At 42.2% G+C, this 18,606-nt stretch overlaps 1 protein-coding gene across 8 annotated transcripts in view; it reads left to right on the forward strand.

Moving 5' to 3' along the window:
- VEZT (vezatin, adherens junctions transmembrane protein) overlaps nt 1–18,606 on the forward strand; it is a 126,899-nt gene that overhangs the window by 61,325 nt on the left and 46,968 nt on the right. For 6 of the 8 annotated variants that reach the window (XR_012905188.1, XM_075933499.1, XM_075933520.1 and 3 more), the window contains 2 exons: nt 4,446–4,721; nt 15,066–15,215. Coding sequence is in view for 7 of the 8 variants with exons in the window: in XM_075933499.1 (XP_075789614.1) it covers nt 4,446–4,721; nt 15,066–15,215 (426 nt within the window). In the remaining variant the exon portion in view is untranslated. The remainder of the gene's footprint in view (nt 1–4,445; nt 4,722–15,065; nt 15,216–18,606) is intronic. The other 2 variants (XM_075933503.1, XM_075933526.1) reach the window with 1 other exon arrangement.

Genomic DNA, 18,606 nt, shown 5'->3' on the forward strand with positions numbered 1-18,606 from the left:
ATAATACTTTATTTAAAAATTAAGCCTGGGCAACAAGCCCCAAATTAGGGCCAAGGCCCCATCAGGCCGCAGCATCAGAATGCACCCCCATGCTCCAACCCTGAGCCCATCATACACCTGAACCCCCTGCCCTGAGCTCCTCTCATCCCCAAACTCCTGCACCCTCCACATCCCAGTCTTCTGCCACAATACTCCTGCACCATCCACAAACCTGTGCCCTGAGCCCATTATACACTCAACACCCCCTGCCCTGAGCCCCTCATACTCTCCAACCCAAACGCTTGCACCTCCGCAGCCACAAGCCTGCAGCTTGCTCAGCACCCCAACCCTCCACCTGACCCCAACACTCTCCAGCCTGGAGCCCCTTCCTTGATCCAGCATCCCCTTCTCTACCTTCTCCTGCACTCAAATTCCCTCCCAGCGCTTGCACCGCTCACCCCTTCCCACACCCAAATGCCTCATTCACACCCCAGAGCCTGCAACTATTGTCTCAATCCAGTGAGTGTGAGTAAGGGCTGGGGACAGGAAATGATGGAGACGAGGGGAATGGAGAGGGTGGGGCCTCAAGGAAGAGTTGGGGTCTTGAGGAAGGGATGGGGAAGATCTTGGCATGCCCTGACATTTAAAAAGTGATCTTGGGCGTTAAAAAGGTTGGAGACCACTGCTTTATAGTCTTATAAGAGTGGGGATCAAACACACTGAAGTTATGCAGAGTACTATACTACAAGGCTGTGTCTAGACTGGCCACTTTTTCCAGAAAAGCAGCCACTTTTCCGGAAAAACTTGCCAGCTGTCTACACTGGCCCCTTGAATTTCCGCAAAAGCACTGACGATCTCATGTAAGATTGTCAGTGCTTTTGCGGAAATATTATGCTGCTCCCGCTCGGGCAAAAGTCTTTTTCCGAAAACCTTTTGCGCAAAAGGGCCAGTGTAGACAGCAGAGATTTGTTTTCCGCAAAAAAGCCCCGATCGCGAAAATGGCGATCAGGGCTTTTTTGCGGAAAAGCGCGTCCTGCCAATCTAGATGCGCTTTTCTGAAAATGCTTTTAACAGAAAACTTTTCCGTTAAAAGCATTTCCGGAAAATCATGCCAGTGCAGACGTAGCTCCAAGTGTTCTTTGAAAACACAAATGGTTTATAAATGGTGTTGAAGGAAGAAAGTATTGGCTTCACTAATCTATAAGTACTAAGTGGGGGGGAAGTTTTCCAGTGGAACATTTTTCCATCAGAAAATGCTGATTAGTCAAAACTAAAATGTTCTACAGGAACATATCAACTTTGATGCAATTCTACCTGATTTCCTGCCAGCATATTATCTCTACTATTTAACAGCACCAATATCCTGGATCCCAGTTTCCCCAGCAGGAGGTGGCCTGCTTCAGAGCCAGAACTTCTAAACTGTCTACTCCTCGCTATCTGCATGGTGGACTGCTGTAGAATTATAGGGCTGGAAGAGACCTCAGGAAGTCATCGAGTCCAGCCCCCTGCCCAAAGTAGGACCAAGTCCAATTAAATTATCACAGCCAGGGCTTTCTCAAGCCAGAACTTAAAAACCTCTAGGGATGGAGATTCCACCACCTCCCTAGGTAACCCATTCCAGTGCTTCACCACCCTCTTAGTAAAATAGTTTTTCCTAATATCCAACCTAGACCTCCCCCACTGTAACTTGAGACCATTGCTTCTTGTTCTATCATCCGTCACTACTGAGAGCCTCTCCCCATCCTCTTTGGAACCTCCCTAGGAAGTTGAAGGCTGCTATCAAATCCCCCCCTCACCCTTCTCTTCTGCAGACTAAACAAACCCAAATCCCTCAGCCTCTCCTCATAGGTCATGTGCTCTAGCCACCTAATCATTTTGGTTGTTCTCCGCTGGACCCGTTCCAATGCATCAACATCCTTTCTATAGTGGGGGGCCCAGAAATGGACACAGTACTCCAGATGTGGCCTCACCAGTGCCAAATAAAGGGGAATAATCACTTCTCTAGATCTGCTGGCAATGCTCCTCCTAATGTAACCCAATATTCTATTCGCCTGCTTGGCTACAAGGGCACATTGTTGACTCATATCCAGCTTCTCATCCACTGTAATTCCCAGCTCCTTGTCTGCTGAGCTGCTTCTTAGCCAGTCAGTACCCATCCTGTAACAATGCTTGGAATTCTTCCGTCCCAAGTTCAGGACTATACACTTGTCCTCGTTGAACCTCATCAGATTTCTTGTGGCCCAATCCTCTAATCTGTCCAGGTCACTCTGGACCCTATCCCTGCTCTCCAATGTATCTACCTCTCCCCCTAGCTTAGTGTCATTCGCAAACTTACTGAGGGTGCAGTCCATCTTCTTATCCAGTTCATTAATAAAGATGTTGAACAATACCAGCCCTAGAACCGATCCTTGGGGCACTCCACTTGAAACCGACTTCCAACCTGACATCGAGCCTTTGATCACTGCCCTTTGGGCCCGACAATCTAGCCAGCTTTCTATCCATTTTATAGTCCATTTATCCAATCCATACTTCCTTAACTTGCTGGCAAGAATATTGTGGGAAACTGTATCAAAAGCTTGGCTAAAGTCAAGGTATATCACATCCACTGACTTTCCAATATCCACAGAGCCAGTTACCTCATCATAGTAGCTAATTGTTGCATAAAAAAGCCTCCACTTGATTTATACATTTTCCTTTTCTGAAACTACACTAAATGTAAGGCCTAAAGATTTAAACTGCAGCTTATTGTGATCTTTGTCAAACTTTGTAATCTTTGTAACCCTCAGAAAGTTACTGTAAGCTGCAACTTTGTGATCTTTGTAACTCTTGGCTACCTTCCTTGTAACTTGCTCTAAACTGCATTCTCTCTTGAGTGTGAGTGTGCGAATGTGTTTGAAGAAGACTGGGAACAATGGAGTACATGGTGGTGAGTCATCACAGACCACAGCTTTTGCTGGATAAAGGGAAGTCTGGGCATGCTCCCTGATGACGAGGTGAAAGAGTCACAGGAGCCGTTCAGACACTATATAAAGAGAGGGAGCACATGTGAGACTCTCTTTTTCCTCCCCTGCTCCTGAGAAACTCCTCTCTACAGCCAGTGTCTCTCCTACAGACCAGTACCCCAGCCATGATGAGCAGACAGACCCTCCAGGATCTACATGCCTTGGCTCCTTCTGCAACCCATTAGACTGTGAGAGTGCCTGAGGGCAGGAATAAATGTGTGTGAATGAGTGAATGAATGGAGGTGTGTGTATGCTGGTTTGTGTTGGTATGAGAGAGATAGCTCTGTATCTTCTTTAGTTTATACCTTTAGTGCAGCTCTGTCTTCTTTGGTTTAACCTTGTAGTGTAAATAGTGGAGTGATAATTCATCAAACAATAAACCCATATTAGTGTAACCCTGGGTGGTCTCCTGTGAGAATATTTTTTTGGTAACATTAATGAGATTGGTCAGGCATGACTTGCCCTTCGTGAATCCATGTTGACTATTCCTGATCACTTTCCCCTGTTCCAAGTGCTTGAAAATGTATTCCTTCAGGATCCCTTCCATGATTTTTCCAGGGACTGAGATAAGGCTGACTGGTCTGTAGTTCTCTGGATTGTCCTCCTCTTTTTTAAAGATGGGCACTACATTTGCCTTTTTCCAATCATCTGAGATCTCTCTTGATCACCACGAGTTTTCAAAGATAATAGCCAACGGCTCTGCAATAATATTTGCCAACTCCCTCACTACCCTCAGATGCATTAAATCTGGACCCATGGATTTGTGTATGTTTAGCTTTTCTAAGTAGTTCTTAACCTGTTCTTTCTCCACTGAAGGCTGTCCACCTCCTTCCCATACTGCATTGCCTAGTGCATTAGTCTGGGAGCTGAGCTTGTCTGTGAAGACAGAGGCAAAGAAAGCATTTTCCAAAAACTTCTTGGATTGTCTGTATACTGCTGTGTTAGTTTTCCAACAGATGACAGGCTGATAAAAGTACCCTATGAAAACAAGGGCCTGTGATCTGGAAGCCTCTCTTAGTTGTCTGAAGAAAGCCTCATCCACCTGATCTGGTGGTCTATAGCAGACATCAAGCATAACATCATCCTGTTGTTTCCTCCTCTAAACTTAACCCATGGACTGTCAACTGGCTTTTCAACTACAGAAACAGCAGCATGGAGTGGCAGCTGGCTCCTCAGGAACCAGACTGGGAGCCGTGTGTAACTGGTTGGGTTACCAGTAATCATGACGATTACCTGTTTAAACGGCTACACTGTTACATCCCTACTATAGACTAATTCCATACATAAAAACACCGAAATCTGCCATTAAGTGATCTTGTTACTCTTTATAACTCCTAAAAATCTACATAAAAATCCATGTAATTAAATGAAAGCAACCTTATACTTAAGTCTCATGACTTTCCTCAGTTGCTTAATCTCAGCAGTCGATGGTAGATGTCACTTTGTCTATTCCTTTGTTTGCAGGGATGTCTCACTGCTGCTTGCATTTGTCAGTACATTGGTTATACTTCCTTCATGGTGGAATGGATCGTTCTGTCTGGTGTGGGAACTGGTTCTGTTGGTCTATTTGATCATACGAGCTCTGGGCACGTGGAGAACAGCCAAGCTGCAAATGTCCCTGCAAAAATACAGTCTCCAGCTGGAAGAGACAGTAGCAAATAGCCGTGCATTTACTAATCTTGTGAGAAAAGCTCTGCGACTCATTCAAGAGACTGAAGTCATTTCCAGAGGATTTACCCTGTGAGTCTTTATTTTATTTCTTTTTATATATAGATTCATTCTAGCCAATTAAATATTAAAATGCTGTAATTTAATCTCCTATTGCAAATGGAGTCTATTAGCAGATGGAATGAATTTATTTAAAAGGCTATTGAAGTCTATTATATATTTTAATTTTTTAATTAAGGTTGTCATTTACCCAACGTTGTGTAACTACCAGGATAATTACATTGCAGGTATTCAAAATCTGAAAGCTCTGTTTAAAAGTATACAGTATGGGGATTTTCTAAGGCACCACAGCTCTCTTATTTGGGCATCAAACTGACTTTTGTACCTTTTGAAAATCTCCTTCTACATTACAGACAACATTAACAAGTACTTATTTATGGGGTGGAATGGGGAGAGACAATGCACTCTAACCTACTTTAGTAAGCAGTCTTTGAAGGGTCATGTAGTATTTAAAAATGTTATTTCAATGATTTGATGAAAGTATTTAATATTTTAGATTACCAAAAATGTTTTCTAATGTTATCTGCGAGTAATCAGTAGTATTTTATAATGCAAGATTAAGTATAATGTACAATAATCATTTCGTTTTCATCCCATTACTTATATTCAAAGGAATGCTATGAAAGATCTTTTTTTAGTAGCTTGAAATTTTTTCACATCCATTGCACATCAGAATCTTAAAATTCAGCACCATTTGCCCACAGAATTTGTATTTTCCCACCCTAAGATTTGATACGCTGATCCTAGCTCTTCGGCATCTGAAGTTGAATTCAGTCTTGTATGTTTTCTTCCTTATTTGGATGAATGAACATTGTGACAAACAGAACACATGAACTGATCTGGATGCCAACATGCTTGTACCTATGTATTGTCCTTCCCTTCTGTTGTTTTCAGTTAATGTAATTTCTAGCAACACATTGTGTTAGTAGAACTTTGAGTGAAAAGAGGAGGAAAATGCAAAAATAGTCCAATCATCATCTTTTTAAGATCAATAAAATACCTCTTTTTGCTCCACTTTGAGAGATGTAAATTTCTGACTTAAATGCTCTAATATGCACAGAGAACTTTGATCTGTATTTGTAGACACTATGCTATTACTTTTAGTTCAACTGCTTTTTGTTTGAGCACTTTATGCTACATGTAAAGCTGAAATAGTATCTTATCTAGTTTGTATTAATTTCTGAACTTTAGATGGTGAAATGCCTGCGTTTTGTCTTGTCAAAGATTGTCTTTCTGGCATGTTTAAGCATCTCCTAAGTCAGCCTAGGTATGTTTTCATTGAGACAGAATACAAATAAGCAGTATTCAGTCTTATCTTCACAAAAGGAGTCTCAAAAAGAATTTACTGTTAGGACTTGTCCAGATTGTGATTGAGTAAAACATCAGATTGTTTTCATTCTAATTTTAATGAATCTTTGATCTGATTGCTCAAAATGATTAGTGTCTAGTTCTTTAATTACATATCTAAAAGTTAGTACAGCCGCTCTCTGAGTGACGAACGAGTTACGGACCAACACTTGGTCCGTAACTCGAACTGTTCGTAACTCGGATCCCATAGGGTGTACATGGCGACTGCACTGTTTGTAAGCGCGGATCGCCGTTCGTAACTTAGATCCACATTTACGACCGCTTTGGTCGTAAGTGCGGATGGTCGTAAGTGGAGGTGGCCGTAAGTTGGGGAGTGGCTGTAGTTCAAAGCAAAAGGTGATCTTCAGGTTGACTTCTGATCTTATGTACCCTTTTATTTGAATCTGAGAAACCTATTAGAGAGGATTTCTGTGGGTGTGTATGGGATGAGGGTGTAACCCAGGGTGCATCGGTTAGTCCTCACTGAAAATGCCTAGGTCAGGCAGATTACAAAAAGGAGAAGAGATACTTCAATACTGGTGGCTAACACTGAAGTTAGACTCACCAGCCAGTCACTAATTGTGCTCCTAATCCCCCATGTTGGTTATCAAGAAGCTACAATCAAAATCAGTGGTAAACAAACCAGGCCTTTTTCACACCTTTTTTCCTAAACTTGGGTTACCTGCAGAAAAGCAGATGGCAAACATGGACCCCAGTCAGCTATAAACTGTTGCCATGAGCATCGCAAACACCTCATGCTTTATCCTGCGGTATTTTCAGAGCCTAAGCAGGAGCCACTACATGGAACAAGGTTATGCTACACAAACAGACATGCTGGAAGTCGTGGGTTGGAGCAAATTGCAGATGCTGACGACAATCGTATATGTTGAAACAGTGCAGCGCTGCTTCTGGGCCCAGGAAATAGGCACTGACTGGTGAGACCGCATGGTTGTGCAGCAATGGGATGCGGAGCAATAACTGCAGAACTGTATAATGTATAATGGGCTTTTTCATGAAATTATGTGAAGAGTTTTCCCCATCTCTGAAGCGCAGCTATACCAAAATGAGATCTGCTCCGATAGTTGAAAGAATCACGTGGTGATAGCTCTGTGGAAGCTTACAATGATAAACTACTTTTGGTCATTGGGGAATCAATTCAGAATGGGTAAACCTATAGGGGCTGAAGGGAGCTAAATTGCTGGGACAATCAATAGACTTCTGCTAAGAAGGGTAGTGACTCTGGGAAACATGCAGGACGTAATAGATGGTTTTGCTGCATTGGGGTTCCCTTATTGGGGTGTGGTGATAGGGCACCAGATTCTTTCTATGTTGGCATGAGACCACCTTGCCAAAGAGTACATAAACTGCAAGTGGTATTTCTCGATGGTGTTGCAGGAGCTGGTGGATCACAAGAGTCATTTCATGGACACCAACGTGGGATGATTAGGACAGGTGCATGATGGAATTCCAATCAGAAAGCTGAAAGAAGGCTTTCTTTCCAGACAGGAAGATTACTGCTGATGATGTTGAAATGCCAATAGTTATCCTTGGAGACACAGCCCACCCCTTACTCCCATGGCTCATAAAGCTGTACACAGGCAGCCTGGACAACAGTAAGGAGCAGTTCAGCCACAGGCTGAGCAAGTGCAGAATGGTGATAGAATGTGCCTTTGGATGTTTAAAAGCCCGCTGGTATTGTTTGTTTTGTATGTTAGACCTCAGTGGGAGCAATATTCCCATTCTTGTTGCTGCTTCCTGTGCACTTCATAATATCTGTGACGGTAAGGGAAAAAAAAGTTTCCAGCATGGTGGGAGGTTGAGGCAGCTCACCTTACAACTAATTTTGAGCAGCCAGAAGCCAGGGGAATAAGAAGACGTATTGCATCTCTGTGAGGCTTTGAAAACCAAGTTCATTATTGACTCAGAGTGATGTCACAATTATATGTGGTGTTTGTTAACAAGCTGCCCCCTTCATTGCATGGATTTCCCAGTAAACTATATCCCTGCTAACCTCAATGTGTTGAGTGAATAAAGACTCTTTTATCCTCAACCCATTAATTTTTATTATACTCACAAACACTGATGAGACAGCAAAAAAGAGTAAAGATAATGCTGAGCTAAGGAGCTGGTAGAACAGTGGGGTGGGGACGAGAGGCAAGGACAGCTTGCTATAAAGTTGGACTGTGGTAATGATGAAACCAGTGGAAATGACAGCCTTCTGCTCCTTGTACCCTTCTATGGAGTTGACTGTAGGGGACACTGGAGCTTCCCCTCCCCCTTTCTTAGGACATCCGGAAGAGGAGGGGATGGAACTTGGTGAGGAGGGCAGTAGGTTCAGCATAGGGTTCAGTGAGACTCTAAGGTCCAGTTGCCTTATTTGAATCTCAAACAGATGCCTCAACATGTCTCTGCTCCCTCATGAGCTGCACCATTTCATCCTGCGTGTTATGCTCATGCTCCTGCATGCCTTCCAACAGTTCAAGCATCCATGCATTTAGATGGGTCTTGCCAGTGTCAGAGGAACTCATGAGCTCAATGAACATGTCTTCCCGTGTCTCTTTTTTCCCCCCGCCTTCTCATCTGGGACATTCTCTGTCCTGGTGTAGAGGATCCACCAATGGACAAAGTTTCAACTGCAGGAATACAAAGCACAAGGATGACGTTGACAGTGTGTACATTTTTGTAGGTGCAAGATTCAATCTTTTCTTTAGAAAAGCACTTCTCCTAGCTACGACACAAGCTGAACTTCTGGACACTACAACAGTCAGTTTGCTGGCAGCCATGGGAGGGAGGCCTTTTGCTGCCCCATTTCTCTACCACCCCCACCACCCTTCAACAGGCCTGTGTGCAGTTATTGATAATATTAATACAGGGCAGTATGAATCTGTGACACAGAAATCCTATTTCAGCCTTAGGTAAAATCTAGCCTGTGAGACAGAGAGCACTTTAAATTACAGTATCTTACAATAGGGATAGATTTTGGTGATATAGAAAAAAGTGAGTTTATCCTCAATACTTTTCCTCTTGCCTTTCACTGCCACTACACAGCATGGTTCAGGAGCATTCAACAGATCCTGGGATGATTTATCTGTGGTGCAGTCAGAAAAATAGCAAATTATGCTGATTTGATGTTTTTCAGGAAAAAAGGAAAGAAGAATCTGGCCCTATAAATTCTGAAATTAACATCTGACATGGAAACAAACATTACAAATCACAAAACAACTCTGTTTTGCAAGGGAGTACATATGGTGAATGAGTAATGGGTGGGTGTCTTGTAGTTGAATCTTACTGTGGAGAAAGCGTTAGAAGCTTGCTGTCCATTTTCTTAAATTACAATCATAGAATCCTAGGGCTGGAAGAGACGTCAGGAGGTCATCGAGTCCAACCCCCTGCCCAAAGCAAGACCAACCCAAACTAAATCATCCCAGCCCAGCCTTTCTCAAGCTGAGACATAAAAATCTCTAGGGATGGATATTCTACTACTTCCCTAGATAACCCATTCTGGTGCTTCACCGACCTCCTAGTTTTTCCTAATATCCAACCTAGACCTCCCCCACTGTAACTTGAGACCATTGCTCCTTGTTCTGTCATCCATCACTGCTGAGAACAGCCTCTCTCCATCCTCTTCAGTACCTCCCTTCAGGAAGTTGAAGGCTGCTATCAAATCCCCCCTCACTCTTCTCTTCTGTAGACTAAACAAACTCAAATCCCTCAGTCTATCCTCGTAGGTCATGTGCTCCAGCCCTCTAATCATTTTGGTTGCCCTCCACTGGACGCTCTCCAGTGTGTCCACATCCTTTCTATAATGGGGGCCCGGAACTGGACACAATACTCCAGATGTGCCCTCATCAGTGCTGAATAAAAGGGAATAATAACTTGTCTAGATCTGCTGGAAATGCTCCTCCTAGTGCACTCTAATATGCCATTAGCCTTCTTGGCTACCAGGGCACTCTGTTGATTCATATCCAACTTCTCATCCACTGTAATCCCCAGGTCCTTTTCTGCTGAACTGTTACTTAGGCAGTCGTTCCCCAGCCTGTAACAGTGCTTGGGATTCTTCTGTCCCAAGTGCAAGACACTGCACTTGTCCTTGTTGAACCCCATCAGATTCCTTTTGGCCCAATCCTCCAATTTTTCTAGGTTACCCCGAACCCTATCTCTACCCTCCAATGTATCTACCTCTCCCCGTAGCTTAGTGTCATCTGCAAACTTGCTGAGGATGAAGTCTATCCTCTCATCCAGGTCATTAAGAAAGATGTTGAACAAAATCAGCCCTACAACCGATTCTTGGGACACTCCACTTGAAACCAACCACCAACCAGACATCGAGCCATTGATCACTACCCATTGGATCCTACAATATAGCCAGCTTTCCATCCAACTTACAATCCATTTATCCAATCCCTTCTTCCTTAACTTGCTGGCAAAAATATTGTAAGAGACCATGTAAAAGCTTTGCTAAAGTCAAGGTATATCACATTCACTGACTTCCCCATATCCACAGAGCCAGTTACCTCATCATAGAAGCTAATCAGATTGATCAGGCATGACTTGCCCTTCGTGAATGCATGTTTACTCTTCCTGGTCACTTTCCCCTCTTTCTAGGGGTTCAAAATGGATTTATTGAGGATCCCCTCCATTATTTTTCCAGGGACTGAGGTAAGGCTGACTGGTCTATAGTTCCCTGGCTTTCCTTTTTTAAAGATGGGCACCACATTTACCTTTTTCAAATCATCCAGAATCTCTCTCGATTTCCACGAGTTTTCAAAGATAATAGCCAAAGGCTCTGCAATGACATTTGCCAACTCCCTCAGTACCTTTGGATGCATTAAATCTGGACCCATGGATTTGTGTATGTCTAGCTTTTCTAAATAGTTCTTAACCTGTTCTTTCTCCACTGAGGGCTGTCCACCTCCTTCCCATTCTGCGTTGCATAATGCAGTAGTCTGGGAGCTGACCTTGTCTGTGATTATGGGGGCAAAAAAAGAATTGAGTACTTCAGCTTTTCCCACATCATCTGTCGCTATGGCTACATCAAACTACGAGTTTTCTCATCAAAAAATATGCTAACGAGGGACTCATTTGCATGAATTGCGATCTCATTTGCATATTTTCTGCTAATCTGTTTTTGCTCTAGGGTTTTTGCGCAAAAGCAAGCAGTGTGGACGTTTTCTTTTTGCGCAAAACCCCCTTTTTCCGCAAGATCCAAAAAAGGGGGGTTTTGCACAAAAAGAAAATGTCCACACTGCTTGTTTTTGCGCAAAAACCCCAGCACAAAAATGGATTGGCAGAAAACATTCAAATGAGATTGTGACTCATGCAAATGAGTCCCTTATTAGCATATTTTTTGCCAAGAAAACTCATAGTGTAGACCTAGCCCAGGTTACTTCTCTCATCCAGTAAGGGACCCCCCCACACTCCTCTTATTGCTAACTTGCCAGTAGAAACCTTTCTTGTTACCCTTCACATCCCTTGCTAGCTGCAATTCCCATTGTGCTTTTGCCTTCCTGATTACTCCCCTGCATGCTCGAGCAATATATTTATACTCCTACCTAGTTATCTGTCCAAGTTTCTACAAGGATTTCCCTTGTAAGTCAATGTGATGGCATACCATATTTGCTTTTCTTACTGCGCATCAGGATGTGTTTTTCCTGTGCCTTTAATAAGGCTTCTTTAAAATACTGCCAGCTATCCTGGACTTCTTTCCCGTTCATGTTACCATCCCAGGGAATCCTGCCCATCAGTTCTTTGAGGGAGTCAAAGTCCGCTTTTCTGAAGTCCAGGGTGTGTATTTTGCTGCTCTCCTTTCTTCCTTTTGTCAGGATGCTGAAATCTACCATCTCATGATCACTGCTGCCCAGGTTGCCACCCACATCTACTTCCCGTATTGGTGTCCTCCCTGTTTGTGAACAGCAGGTCAAGCTGCGCATGGCCCCTGGTTGGTTCCTTCAGCATTTGTACCAGGAAGTTATCCCCACCATTCTCCAAAAACGTCCTGGATTGTCTGTGTACTGCTGTATTGGTCTCCCAACAGATGTCAGGATGATTCAAGTCCCCCATGAGAAACAGGGCCTGTGATCTGGAAGCTTCTCTTAAGTTGTCTGAAGAAAGCTTCATCTGCCTCATCCACTTGATCTGGTGGTCTATCGCAGAAACCAACTACAACATTACCTCTGTTGCTCCCACCTCTAAACTTAATCCAAAGACTCTCAAGAGGCTTTTCTCCCTCTATATAATGGAACTCTGAGCAATCATAGTGCTCTCTTACATACAGGGCAACTCCTCCTCCTTTTCTCCCCTGCCTGTTGTTCCTGAACAGTTTATACCCTTCTATGGCAATGCTCCAGTCATGTGAGTCATCCCCCGAAATCTCCATTATTCCAATCAAATCATAGTTCTTTGACTGTGCCAGGGCTTCTAATACTTCCTGTTTATTTCCCAGGCTTCTTGCATTCGTGTACAAACACTTTAGATAACTATTTGATTGCCCTACCTTCTCCTTTTGAAACTCCTTTGTTGCTCCTTCCTCCTTGTATTTCTTCCTGGTATCCCACTTCCTCACTTACCTCAGGGCTTAGGTCACTGTCTTCCAACAAACCTAGTTTAAAGCCTACCTCACTAGGTTTGCAAGCCTGTCCACGAAGATGCTCTTTCCTGTCTTGGTTAGGTAGATTCCATCTCTTCCTAGCAATCCTTGGGCCTGGAACAGAGTTCCATGGTCAAAGAAACCAAAGCCCTCTTTCTGAAACCACCTGCGCAACCATGCATTTATTTCCACGATTCAATGATTCTTACCTTGACCTTTTCCTTCAATATGGAGGATGGATGAGAATATCACTTGCACTTCAAATTCCTTGATTCTTCTTCCCAGTGCTATATAATCTGCAGTGACCTGCTCAAGGTCATTCTTCGCCGTATCATTAGTTCCTATATGGAGATGCAGGAAGGGGTAGCGATCCGAAGGTTTGTTCAGTTTTGGAAGACTCTTGGTCACATCCTGAATTCTAGCTCCTGGTAAGAAGCACACTTCTCAAGATTTCAGATCTGGATGGCAGATGGATGACTGTCCCTCTTAGGATGGAGGTCTCTGACCACCACCACCTGTGGTCTTCTCTTGAGGATGGTGGTCGTGGAACCCCCCATCCTTAGGACTATGCATCCCATGCCTTTTGATTGATGGAGTTATCTTCTTATCCATTCCTTAGAGGTCTCTGCCAAAGCATTCTCCACTGTAGTGCCTGTCAGAGAGTCTGAAAGCAGTTACTTACTTCTAACAGAATCGGGGATACCTGAATTGGCTTTCTTCTCCTAGAGGTTACATGCTGCTGGTTTTATTCCTTATTCTGTACTTCCCTCACTAGTTCTTCAGCCTGATATGACTGCAATATTAAATGCTGCCTTCTGTCGAGGAAGTCTTCATCTTCTCCGATGGAACGTAGGGTTGATACTTGGGCCACAAGTTCTCTAATTTTTTCCTCTAAGATGGTGACCAGCTTACACTTAGTACAGATGAAATCCCTTCTATCTTCTGGAGGAAGACAAACATGGCACATGCTGAGTAGGTCACAACAGCTGACCTATCACTATCCATACTTGCCTTCCTGCAGAGAGATTCCTCAGGTGTTTATATTGCCCCTTGAAGGGTAGAAGAGAAATAAAATGCTAGAAAAAGACCACCAAACACTTACCTTCTCCAGGCACACTTTTTACAATCTATTGAAGTGTACGGTTTAAAAGACTGACAAGAAAGTTCATCTGTGAGTATTCGTTTCAAATAGTCACAGAGGTTTTGAGAGAGAATCTTTACCAGATGTTAATTTTAAGGTTCCAGTGAAAACACAGAATTGGACTAACATATTAGTTTTTGTTTTGTAAATTGCAAACTAGTGCTGTTTGTTTTGCTTCTTTTATAACATAAGGAAAAATGCTTTAAAGACAAAACTTTATTTAATCATGTTTAAGTATTATTCTTGTGTGTTAATGCAGTATTAAGGTTTTATAGCTGTTATTTTAATAAAAACCTTTCATGTTATTAAATATAGTATACATTAACAGAAAACTAGTCAGAACTAAATTTGTCAAAACTAGTCAGAACTAGTCGGAACCAAATACACTTCAGTTGCAACCCCCCACACTTATGGCCATTTTTGTAAGTGCAGAAGGGGCCAAAAACCCCCAACTTACGTCCTTGGCCTGCATTTACAAAGGCACATGGCGCCTATCGTAAATGCAGGTTCGAGTTATGATGCCCACGACTTGCGACGCTATCCCAGGAACCGATCACGTCGCAAGTCGGGGGCAGCTTGTAGGTAATTTTTATAATGGCACTTTCTTAAAGCCATTCTTCAGTCTGTTCCTTGAGCAGCTAAAACAGTGATACGCTGATATACATATGTATGCATTAAGATCAATGTGCATTTTAAAAAGTTAGTATATGTAGTTGAATGCATTTCAGAATCTTTGCTTTACTTTGTATTTCTAGCTGTAATAGTGCCACAAGAATATCTGTAGCTTTGATGGTAAACTGTGCTTCCACTCAAATGTTTGATGACTCATCAAACTGAATGGCATTCCTTGTATTGGCAGGAGGGTGGGGGGGGGGAATACAGATTAATCTAAATAGATAGCAGCACTGCCTAACCATAAAACATTTGTAAGAGCTCAGAAATTAGTTGCACGTAGTGAGATGTATATTAAGTTTTAGTCTTACAGCATCTCTATACAGTGCTTTCTTTTTGTATCACCTAATCCAGTACAATTGAGGTCCAAGGGAATTTTGCCATTGATTCCAATGGGAACAGGATCTAGGACTTTTACTGAGTTGTCAATCTTTTTTCATTTAAATATATCATTTATATGGTAAAACTTGGTTGCTTTCATTACATGTATTGCCCCATTATAAAAAAGATTGTCGCTTGTAAATAAGGGATGTGAAAGTGAAATTGATATATTATCTTTTAAAAATTCTTTAGGACATCTGTACAGTTGTATCACATTTTACTTTTCAAGTTTGCTTGACAGGGTCAGTGCTGTTTGCCCATTTAATAAAGCTGGACAGCATCCTAGTCAGCATCTCATTGGTCTTCGGAAAGCTGTTTACCGATCTGTCAGAGCCAACTTTCGAGCTTCAAGATTAGCTACTCTGTACATGCTGAAAAAATATCCTTTTTGTAAAAACCCACAATTGCAGATACTTATGAATGAATTACCTATCCACAGAGACAGGACAGTTAATTGTCCTAATGAATAGCACTGGTATCAGGAGACTTATGGTATCTAGTTAAATATGTGCAAAAAGGAAAGGGGAGAGCTTCAGAGTTTCTTTTTTGAGTTGTGTTTGAGACAGCACATTGTTAAAATATTTGTTTTTGTCACTGCTCAATCTAAGATTAGTGTCCTCTGTTGTGTCTTACAAACATTTGTCCTTTGTGTGAATATTGATATGTATGTTTCGGTCCTTTCCCTTTCACTATTGCTGTTACCCGTCTTTATTTCCCTTCTTCGAAAAAAAACTTTCGTCTCGGCCACCTGCCCTCTCACTTTGTCTCTCCATTGCTATATGAAGTCTTCAGGTTAAAGGGTAAGTGATTTTTGTATTTCATGAACGTTGAATGGTATTGTTGCAACATTGGTTAGCCAAGAGACACACTCCTCAGAGAGGATTTTCTGCATCCAAAATCAAATGTGGCTCCTCTCACAATTGATTTCCAGAGCATAAAGTTGCAGTCCAATGAAAAAAATGGCACAAGGTTACTTGATGGAGATGTTATACTTGTGCCATAGTTGGGAAAATATCAGAAATGCCAATGTACTGCATTCAAAAATATGTGATAATATTTCTACTTCCCCAGAAAAATCACAAGCTTGGAAACAAATGCGCAAGATAATATTGTGAAAAAATTATCATTACTATGGATGCAAATACCCCTTAAAATGCTAACTGGTTAAACAAAATAATTTCATTCATTTAACCAGTTAACTAGAGTTCAGATAGCTCACGGAGTGCTCCTCAAGCTTGGCTCTCTGTGGGCAGTGGGGCTGTTCTGGGGATCAGGGCTGCATTGGGCTGGCTTCTCACCATGGGCAGTGGGGCTGCTTTGGCCAGGCATCAGGCAGGGGGCTGCTCCAGCGCAGCCTGGCCACTGGTTAACCCTTTACATCTCTAGTCATTACCAATTACTGTTACATTTTCCTGGAATGTATGGTTTGGCTAATATATGTGTGTCTGTCTGTGCAGCAGGTGTACTGATAGTCCAGTTCAGAAGACATAAGTGTTTGTGGATCATTTATCTGGTGATGTGAATCCTGCTTTTGTGCTCAAGACATCACTGATTCATATCCTGAGATAGCCCTCGAGAGTAGATTTATTTTCTGTGTATATGAAGGGAAATGAAAACATTCATATCCGGAGTGATTGAAACAATTTCATAAAAGTAACTTTGAATTCTGGATTGGATATAATCAAGAATTATCCAATATAGCCAGACTATCCAATAAGTTATTGGACTGCATTGAAGACAATTTTTATTTCAGAAAGTTGAAAAAGCTACTGGGGAGAAGCTGTTCTAGATTTGATTGTAACAAATAGGGAGGAACTGGTTGAGAATTTCAAAGTGGAAGGCAGCTTGGGTGAAAGTGATCATGAAATCATAGAGTTCATGATTCTAAGGAATGATAGAAAGGAAAACAGCAAAATAGAGACAATGGATTTCAGGAAGGCAGATTTTGATAAACTCAGAGAGCTGGTAAGTAAGGTCCCATGGGAAGCAAGACTAAGAGGAAAAACAACTGAAGAGAATTGACAGTTTTCCAAAGGGACATATTAAGGGTGCAAAAGCAAACTTTTCTGCTGCATAGGAAAGATAGAAAGTATGGCAAAAGACCCCCTAGACTTAACCAGGAGATCTTGCATGATCTCAAAATCAAAAAGGAGTCATGTAAAAAGTGGAAACTAGGACAAATTACAAAGGATGAATATAAGCAAACAATACACGTATGCAGGGGCAAGATTAGAAAGGCAAAGGCACAAAATTAGCTCAAACTAACTAGAAACATAAAGGGTAACAGGAAGACATTCTATAAATATAATTAGAAGCAAGAGGAAGACCAAGGACAGGGGAGGCCCACTGCTCAGTGAGGAGGGAGAAACAGGAAACTTGGAAATGGCAGAGGTGCTTAATGCCTTATTTGTTTCAGTCTTCACCAAGAAGTCTGATGATGACAGAATACCTAACATAGTGAATGCTAGTGGAAATGTGGTAGGTTTAGAAGATAAAATAAAAAACAAGTTAAAATTACTTAGAAAAGTTAGATGTCTGCAAGTCACCAGGGCCTGATGAAATGCATCCTAGAATACTCAAGGAGCTGATACAGGAGGTATCTGAGCCTTTAGCTATCATCTTTGAAACAACATGGAAAACAGGAGAGATTCCAGAAGAATGGAAAAGAGCAAATATAGTGCCCATCATAAAAAAAAAAAAAAAAAAAAAAAAAGAACAACCCAGGAAACTACAGACCAGTCAGTTTAACTTCTGTACCAGGAAAGATAAGGGAGCAAGTAATTAAGGATTTAATCTGCAAACATCTGGAAGAAAATAAGGTCATAGGTAATAGCCACCATGGATTTGTAAAGAACAAAGCATGTCAAACGAATCTGATAGCTTTCTTCGATAGGATAACAAGTCTTGTGGATAAGGGAGAAGCGGTGAACATGGTATACCAAGACTTTAGAAAGGCATTTGATAGAGTCTTGCATGACCTTCTTATCAATAAACTAGGCAAATACAACTTAGATGGAGCAACTCTAAGGTTGGTGCATAACTGGCTGGATTACCGTTCTCAGAGAGTAGTTATTAACAGTCACAATCATGCTGGAAGGGCATAATAAGTGGGGTTCTGCAGGGGTCTGTTTTGGGACTGGTTCTGTTAAATATCTTCATCAAGGATTTAGATATTGGCTTAGAGACTACGCTTATTAAGTTTGCAGATGATACCAAGCTGGGAGGGGTTGCAGCTGCTTTAGAGGATGGGGTCATAATTCAAAGTGATCTGGACAAACTAGAGAAATGGTCTGAGGTAAATAGGATGATGTTTAATAAGGACAGATGCAAAGTGCTCCACTTAGGAAGGAACAATCTATTTCACACACATGGAATGGGAATTGACTGTCTATGGAATGGGAAGGAGTACAGGCAGTCCCCGGGTTACATACAAGATAGGGACTGTAGGTTTGTTCTTAAGTTGAATTTGTATGTACGTCGGAACTGGTACATATTGTAGGGGAAACTCTAGCCAAACATTTCTCCAGAGCTCAGTTTTATTCTCCCACACCTCACTTCCCTCAGTCCTTTATTCTCAAGCTGAGGTGTCTGCTGAGAAAAGTCGCTCCGCGTCTCCCTGGTCTGCTGGGGGGAAGCAGCTAGTGCGGGGTTGCCTCACCCCGTTTGTAAGTAGGGATCCGATGTAAGTCGGATCCATGTAACCCGGGGACTGCCTGTACTGCAGAAAGGGATCTAGGGGTCATAGTAGACCACAAGCTAAATATGAGTCA

This window comes from Pelodiscus sinensis, chromosome 1, assembly GCF_049634645.1.
Source record: "Pelodiscus sinensis isolate JC-2024 chromosome 1, ASM4963464v1, whole genome shotgun sequence".
Classification (NCBI taxonomy): domain Eukaryota; kingdom Metazoa; phylum Chordata; order Testudines; family Trionychidae; genus Pelodiscus; species Pelodiscus sinensis.